At 47.1% G+C, this 8,720-nt stretch overlaps 1 protein-coding gene across 1 annotated transcript in view; it reads right to left on the bottom strand.

Moving 5' to 3' along the window:
* Positions 1-3,121: 3,121 nt before the first annotated feature.
* PMFBP1 (polyamine modulated factor 1 binding protein 1) overlaps positions 3,122-8,720 on the bottom strand; it is a 46,130-nt gene continuing 40,531 nt past the window's right edge. The window contains exons 15-20 of the mRNA XM_055305211.1: positions 8,068-8,235; positions 7,593-7,760; positions 6,668-6,771; positions 6,084-6,158; positions 3,440-3,678; positions 3,122-3,207 (exon numbers count right to left, since the gene is read on the bottom strand). Coding sequence (XP_055161186.1) covers positions 3,122-3,207; positions 3,440-3,678; positions 6,084-6,158; positions 6,668-6,771; positions 7,593-7,760; positions 8,068-8,235 — 840 coding nt within the window. The remainder of the gene's footprint in view (positions 3,208-3,439; positions 3,679-6,083; positions 6,159-6,667; positions 6,772-7,592; positions 7,761-8,067; positions 8,236-8,720) is intronic.

Genomic DNA, 8,720 nt, shown 5'->3' with positions numbered 1-8,720 from the left:
AAAATTTAAGTCAGTTTTATGGAGGAGTTTGGAAGCCTGGCTTTGCCAGCCAACACCAGCTACCACTTCTACTTGCATTCTCTTTACCTCTAACTGCCTTTATTGGGAATTCAGGTAGAAACTGCCTTTTCAGGGCTCTGGAGTGAAGAGAGGGCATCCGGAGGCTCATCTGGGAAGGCTTCTAGTCTTGACACCAGGTTGACGGGCTAGCAGAAGGTGTCGACCTGCTCTGTGGAAAGAAGTAAGCTGGGCATGTGATTTATGTACAGCCTTGGACTAGGGATGCAACCGAATGGGGCAAAAATTGAGCTTCCAGTGAATATGGCTCTGTTACTAACACAGGCTGTGACCTTGGTCACACACTTACCTTCAAGTTTCCTGGATCACGAAAAGCCAGAGGTTATGAAAGCCAGGGGTCAAACCAGCCTTCTTATTTGAAAACAGGAACACCTGGCAAGGACACCTCACAGTACAGATGCCTCGGGCTGTGTGGGGAGGCTCCCAGCCCTCAGCAGCACTTCCTGGATCGGTTTTGGTGTTGAGACTTCCACACAAGGGTCTGTCGGGACCCGTCTCTAATGTGCTCTTTAAATTATGGAACTTTTCCATTCAGATCCACCTTAAATCCTTAATCCTTCCTTCCAGCTCTAATACTCTTGATTCTTACCACTTCTTCCTCAGATAAAAACCGATCCCCCCCACCGAGATACAAAAGTAGGCCTGTGGCAACAGCCCTGAAGTGGGTTCTGGAGAATGGCTTTCGGGCTTCCTGGTGTGAGTGAACAGTGAGGCTGCTGAAGTGGACATGATTAGGGTGGGCGCCCCGTCGCTCTTAGTCACGTGCATTTATCATGTCTGGTTGATGGTAATGGTACTTTGAACACATTAAAGATGTCAGTAGTTGAGGGTCTCAGGCTGAGATGGCGCATTCTAGCTCATTCCAGAGCTTGGCTTGCCAGGTCCTGTCTATGGCAGGAAACCTCCTCCTCAGCTGGGCTGCGTAGGGAAGGCTCAAAAGCCAAGTGCTTATGGGGCAACACGGTGGTTGTAGAGAAGGTTACAGTGGCTGGTGTTTGCTCTGGGTGTTTTCGGTTCAAGGGAGGAAATTACACTCCGGGTGAGTAGGAGTGGATCTGCTGCAAAGGATTCTGTGGGCCCCAGGTATCGGAATCCCCTTGGCTAAAGTAAGTCCTAGTTTCGTAACACTTTCTTTCCTTTTTTTGGTTACTTTCTAGAGAAGTTTTAGGTACGCAGTAAAACTGAGCAGGAAGTACAGAGACCCCTTGCCCCCACACAAGCACAGCCTCCCCACTATCAACATCCCCTACCAGAGTGGTTCATTTGTTACAATCGATGAACCTACCTTGGCAAGTTATCCCACAGAACCCATAGTTTATATGACGGTTCGCTCTAGGTATTATATAGTCCATGGGTTTGGGAAATGTCTGATGACACGAATCTGCTACTACACATCATACAGAGACCATTTCTATGATCAGCGATTCAAACCACCTTTAAGAAACCCCTTTGGTTTCTTCTTAAAGATTCGTAGTTAGGCAACCCTCTGGTTTCCTGCTCTTTGCCTTATCTTTAGAGAAGCTACATTTCCCTAAATTCAACCCCTCTACCCCATCAGATCTCCCCCTTGGTTGGGCTCACAAGGCCAGATGGCTGGGTGATATATCTGTGTTTTTCTGGCTCTGCTGCTCCTTCGCTCCCCATAACTCACTACGTTCCATGCTCTGGTGTAATTATTCCACAGGAAGTGAAAGATAACTTTGAAAAAAATGGACAACATTCAAAGTATCCAGCTATTATTGTCTTTGGCCAACATATATGGCACCTTTTCATAAATATAGAGACAAAGTATCTTTTTAAGTAGCTAGCGCTCGGGATTTTAATGACATTGAGATTTTGTTTGAATAAATGGGCCACAGGCTAGAAATGGGGAATCATTTCATTAGGACCAGATTCTTCACTCTTTGTTTACTCTGGAAAACATATCCTTACTCTAAACCCAATGAGGGTACATAGTCAAAAATAAACATAAACAATCAGACAACAACTGTCACAGCAGAGACTACCAGACGTGCTTGTCACTTCTGCCTCACCCTGTACTTCCAGTATTGGCCCTTGCCAAGTACTAGCAGGGACATGCTACATAACATGTCTTGGCTTTTGTCTGGCTGAGGAGGAGGGCAAGAATATTTAAGAATCCTTACCAACTAGTGGGTTTCTTCACTTCTCCTGCCCCCCTACCCTGAGGTACAAACTCCTTTATTTCTTTCTCTTACTTTACCTTAGTAGATAGTTCTCTCAATTTCCTACACACTAGGAATATAAATTCCAGACATGTATTCAGTTTAACAAAATCCTACCACAATAAAATAGTTTAGCTGTCCTTGGAGTTTGTTATAATGGAATTTTACTTGTATTGAGCTGGCTGGGGAGAAAAATAAAATTGTTAAAAGGAGAAATGCAATATGGCGGGCCAGGGAGAAAGCAGATGGCTATCTCCCTCCTCCATTTGGAAAATGCATCACTCATTTGTCGTCTTTTCTTTTGGGTTTCAGGATTACTTTCCTTTTTGAGATTTTTAAGATTTTTTTTCCCTTAAATTCCAGACAGAAAAAATAAAGGGGGAGCTAGTTCTCTCTTGGTTCGAAAATGAATGCAGATAATCCAGAAGCTTCCTTTGGGAATTATAGCTTCCCTGTATATATGAAAGAAACTATATTTTTTAGAATCCAGAGAAAACAGGGATGAACATATGGTGGGGACTGGAGGGCGCAGAGATGTCTGCAAGACACCAAGAGCTTACTGAGATTGCTATGCTCATGTCTTTATTTTAGAGTTTGGGCCCAGAAATAGTATGGTTCCAATGCTCACTCCACTGCAAAAAGTAGACAAAACTCAATAAAATGTTAGCATCTTGCAAAATGCACTGGGACCTTGATGTGTTCATGTAAGAGCTGATCCAGGTCAAGAGAGAGGGGCAGAAAAATCACTGTCCTCTGAAAAACGTGCGTGGAAATGATGCTCAAGGCAGGGTGCTGATTTCTAGCAATATGAGGAACCTGAGAGAACAATGAGGAAATGACAGTCTTGATTTGAGGAGAAATTAATGAGATGATTCCTCAAGGGCTGGCCTCATGGCCGGGCAGCTCAGTTGTGGGGTGGCTTCTTCCTTCTGGGGAAACATGGAATCTATAGGTGACAGAAAAGGTAGCTATGGATCCAGGCTGTACAGGGGATCAGTGTAACAGTGATCTCTGGTCCAGAGTAGCTAAGCAAAAGATATGTCCCCCAGCTCCCACTTTGAATTCCCAATGCAGTGATCTCTTCTTGAAAAATAGTATCAGGCTGTTGCTTTTTTTTTTTTTTTTTAACCAAGAAAACAGATATCATATAAGTAGCAAAAGACAGATGGCAGACTTACCTGAGCAGTGGGGTATCCCGACAAACTTGGTGATGTCCATTCTTTGGCTCATGTCCTGAGCTGTCCCCCTCCAGCCCAAGGTGGCACACACTTTCCCCTTCTGTATGGGCTCTGTCTTGCTGGGGCCTAGGGCTTTGGTGTACAGCCTTGGGTGCCCAGTTTTCAGCTTCTTCTCCTCTATCTCAGTCTTTAGTTTCTTGTTTTCCTGCTGCAGATGGACCATTACATTGTGCAGGTGGCTGGGGAAGGAAAGGGAAGGACAGGGGATGTTCAGTCTGCTTCAGCACCTTGGTTCCCCACCAGAAAGGGCAGATAAAGGTGCCAAAGGAAGGAGGACCATGGACGTCCAGGTCCTTTCCCAGCTGGTGCTCTCCTGCTCCATAGAAACGGAGGCCTATGTGTATTCCCTGGAAGAAGCCCAGGCTCAGGGTTGGGGTGGACCCAGGATCAGGACTTCTAAGCCACTGCATCACGTCAGCACAGGGCCTGTTTTCATATCTGTCAGATGGGGACCATTGAGTCTGATCTGCCTTCCGTACTTCATATAAAGCTCCAGTTTGACAAATGACAGAAATTTGATTTGAAGAGCTGGAAGGCTGTCTGTCATGAATGATCCCACATGCTTGGGCTGTCCAGGCTGTGCCTGGGGAACACTTTCATCTAGTTCTGGTGTCAAAGCCCAACTTATTTCCCCTTCCTTTGCTGGAAGGTTGAGAGCACAGGGGGATCTTATCAGCTCTGTTGAGAGCTTGGGCAAGTAATGTGTCCCCATTTATGGATGAAGAAATGACAGTGATGTAGGTGAGGTGAAAGAACTTAGCATACCTCCTGTGGCTCCAGAACTGGTCGTATTTCTCCAAATCAATGTTGAGGGCAATGCGTGACAGTGGGCTCTGGAACCAGACTTCCCAAGTTGGAATTCTGGCTCTGCCATTTACTATTTATGAGGTCATGGGCAAGTTATTTAGCCTCTGGGTTCCTCTCTTTCTTTATCCATAAATGGGGATTTTAGTGGTACTGAACTCATGAGTTCTTATAAAGATTAAACAAATTAATACATATAAAGCCCTTAGAATAGTGCCTTGCACAGGTAACTGATAAATATTATTTGTGTTATTATTATTATTAATAGATTTTTTTGGGGGATGCCTGGGTGGCTCAGCAGTTGAGCATCTGCCTTTGGCTCAGGTTGTGGTCCCAGGGTCCTGGGATCGAGTCCTGCATCAGGCTCCTCACATGGAGCTTGCTTCTCCCTCTGCCTGTGTCTCTGTCTCTCTCTGTGTGTCTCTCATGAATAAATAAATAAAATCTTAAAAAAATAGATGGATTTTCTTCAAATAGGTTCAAACTCAAGAATGAGTTCTTTGTGAAACAGAACTTCTTGGAACCTGGCATAGTATAAGAAATGCTCTGTTACTTTTAGATTTTTACCATTTCTCTTCCAGTTAATCCCTTTCAGAAAATGCCTTTGTTCTAGTGAAAAATTTCATGGTCTTTTATAGAGAGAAATCAAAGACTTCATCCTCAACTTCTCTGGGCCTATGCTTTGCCCTCTTGCTCTCTATGAGCCTGGCTGGTGTTGAAGGCACCGTAGGAACCCCTCATGTCATCGCTACACTCCATATGCCACTGGGCCTGGAGGTGGAGTCCTGGCCATGTCCTCATTCCCTGGGTCTCTGCCATTCTCTATGGTCCACTCCTGTCAGAATTCCCAGTGCCTTCAACATCCTATATATTCTATCCAAGGCTTTCAGTTCCTTGACTTCTGTATTCCAATCATCCTTTCCTCTCCTTAAACTCAGCCACCATCCTATGGTCACAGCTCAGAACAGAGCTGTCCAACTGGGCCTAATGAATGGGTTCTAGATGTGCTGAGATGTGGATGCTTTCAGCTCTTGGGGCAGCCACTGGCTGGTCAACTTTGTCACAAACAATTCATCCCAAATTCTCCCACTGTGCCAAGCAAATGTGGTTCTTTTTTAAGTGTTCCCTGACAAAGGATTGGGAGCCACTGCCCTAGAGCTTGTCATTATCTGTGACTATACCATCTCTGAAATCTTGGTTGTAGACATCCATACTTTCATCTGTTCCCAAACTTCCCACACTCTTCCCACCCCACACTCTGCTAACCCAGCTTTGACCACAAGGATGAAGCAAGGCCACAGGGGAGGGTGGAGCAACAAGTAGAAGGAACTTAGGTCCCCAATGACCATGTGGGACAGAGGAACCCTACCAACCTAGACCATTCACCTCCTAGGGATGTTCCTCCCATTTCTATGTTCCTTCATTTGGAGGTCTCTTTGTTATAGCAGCTTAGCCTCTACCTTGCCTTTCAATTTCTGTTTCCTTCTTAGCATTTTTGATCTCTGAGAATCACAGCAGGCGACAGTGGGAAGTGGCAGAGAGACTAGTAACCCCTTTCTGTACTGTTGGTGAGGGAACAATGGCCCAGTGAGGTGAATGAGGTGAAGTGATGTGCCCAAGGTCACATAGATGCAGATTCACAACCCAGAATGTTTCCATAGTCCCAGCCCTTTCCTGAGGTCAGATGCATGTATATCTAATGATAAAGCCAGCCCTCGCTCATGGCTGATCCTTCCCCTAAGGGCCCAAGCAGCAGCCTGGGGGGTGTGGGATGACTTACTCCTTTTCACCAGTCAGCTTGGCAATATATTTGACCTGCTCACGGAGCTTGTTTCCTAGTTTCTCATTGGCGATCCTGTAATAAAATCCATAAGAGAAAGTTCCCAGACCCCCATGAGGAAGAGCATGAGTTGGCTGGCTGGGAGGCTGGTGTTTTCAGCAAGGCATCTGCTGAGCCCTAGGCCCCAGCTCATCACCCACTCCCTAGAGCTAGATCTTCCCTAGCACCTGGCAAATGAGGGAACCCTCCACTCTCAACTACTATGCAAAATCATTATAATATCAGGGGAATTCAAGGGATCCAGGCAGGGAAGCCAGATTCCAGGTTGGGAAGAGGAAATCTGACCTACAGCAAAGCATCCCTTTGATCTCGGAGCCACTCTGTTTCTAAGTCAGCAAGTCTTCCTGATTCTGCCTAAAGAGTTGAGGCCCCTCCATCTTATTCTCAGCTCTTGAATGTGGGGTGACAGTGGATTCATTTCCCTAGAGGGCAGTGTGTGTGTGTGTGTGTGTGTGAGACACTATTCTTAAGCACATGTGCAGTTTCTCAGCTCAGCCCAGGCCTTGGAACCCTGCCTTACTTACTTTTGCTCTTTTGCCCATTGCTCCATGTTGGACATAATCTGATCATTCTCTCGGCGTATCCTACAGCTCTCTTTAGGCGCAGACCGCTGGGGCAGGCCACAAGGCTTTGGTACAAGAAGAAAATGAGATGGTTAGAGGTGGGAGAGCATAGGCCTGTCACCTCCCTATTCCAAAATCAGGCCTCTTCTCTCTTCCTGGAAGAAGAAACATTGGTTCTGCTGTCCAACCCCTAGGCCAGAGTTGGAACTGCCACAGCAGGATCTCCACCACCAGCAGTGCGTGCACACAAAGGTAACATCTCTGAGCAGGGCACTGTTTATTGTAGAGACAAAGTAGTTGCGTATACTTACAATGATGATTTTTGGGCAAAGGTATTAAGATAGCATGTTTTGCAAAAGCAGTATGTTAAATCTGTTTTTTAACAGATGGAAGGAAAAATATCTTGAGGAATGGATGCCTTTTGTTTTTTCCTAATTTAAGCAAAGTCTTTGCGGCTACACCGAGATATTCTGTGGCCTCCTGCCATGGACTTCACTGCTCTGGGACTGGGGCATAAGGTGTGCCCAAAGATCTCTTAGCAGAGTCTACTGCAGGGAAGTGAAAATTTTTAGGGTAGGCTCTGGAGGAGGACTGCTCAGGGGGTTATCCAAGTCAGGGGCAACTGGTATACCTGACAGGGCGCTGGAATAGGCTTTTGTTCTCATTATCTCTATCAATGAAGGCACAGGAAGACAGCTGGGTTGAGGCAACTGCTGTGGGCCTTAGAGCACCCAGACCCTATTTGTACTGAATAGAGTGGGCTGGGGACGTCCTTTCCTTGCTCTTAGGCATCCCCACCTCCACCAAGGGCAGTCTAGAATCCAGGGGGTCGTGGACATGCTGGGAGGGCCTGAGAGGGAGTGACCGGAAGCTGAGGAGTACCCACCTCCTTCTCGTCTGCCAGGAGGTTCTCTTTCAGGGCGGTCATTTCCTCCTGGAAGGCCCGGAGCTGCTCCTCTTTAGCTGCCAGCATCTTGAGGTCGCTCTGGTGCTGCTTCTGCCACTGCAGCACTTGGTTGCTCATCTCCTCCAGCTTCTTGTCGAAGGCGTGCACCTGCTCAGGGGTGCAAAGTGAGAAGGGGACCCCGGCTGCCCGACCGCCCTGAGCCCAGAGCACCCATGATAGGGCAGGAGGGCGCTTTCTCGGATTTAGGAGACTCCTTATGGGGCGCTTTACTTCCAGTACCAGCAGAGGGCATCCCTGCTCTGATCGTTGCCGCCTCTGCTTGAAGGTCCCTGAACAGCAAGCACAGGGAACCCGTTAGCCAAAGGGAATGGCTCTGTGCTAAAGAGCTGGGGGCAAGAGGAGAGTTTGGGGACCTGGAACAGGAAGGCATTCCGAGCTCCTGGCTGCTTCTCACCTCTAGCTCGCTCTGCTGTTGGAAGCCCTGCAGTTTTTTTAATTCCATGTTGAGCTTTTTCATCCTCTCCTCGTAAGCAATGATTTCATCTTCCAGCTGAACTTTCCTCTCTTGAGCCTGTGCCAAGCTTCGGTGCAGACTCTTGGTCTCTGAGGTCGTATGATTGAGCTTCCATAAAGACAAAGGGGATGAGAATGGCTGTCACAGTTCTTTGGCCCATTCTGTTGAGTGCCAAATGGGGCAGGGTTCCAGTGTCTCCCCATCCTCTGCTCAGGGTGGCACAGACACCTGGTCACTTGCCTAGTGTCCCAGAGAGGGGTGGGAAGTGACAGTGGTTGATTTTCTACATCCTCCTTCCCCTACCTTGTTTCCTTTTTTTCCAGTTCTCTGAACTGATCAGCTAGGCATGATCGGCACTGAGTGAGGCACAAATTGCCCAGACAACCTAGGTTTTGGGAAAACTTTGTCCCTGGGTTACCTGTCGGTAGACTCATTGGATTTGGCCTCCATCTTTCGTTTCCTGTTCTCCTCAAAAAAGAAGTCTCACCAAGAGGAGGCAGGCCTTCTCTGGTAGGAAATTCTAGCTCATGCAAGAGTTTGCAGATGGTCCTGGTGACAGCCAGTTGTGCAGAGGATTGACTCTTACACTTCCC

The sequence above is a fragment of the Nyctereutes procyonoides genome, unplaced genomic scaffold (genome assembly GCF_905146905.1).
Source record: "Nyctereutes procyonoides isolate TBG_1078 unplaced genomic scaffold, NYPRO_anot_genome, whole genome shotgun sequence".
Lineage (NCBI taxonomy): Eukaryota > Metazoa > Chordata > Mammalia > Carnivora > Canidae > Nyctereutes > Nyctereutes procyonoides.
This window is presented reverse-complemented; position numbering and strand designations above follow the sequence as displayed.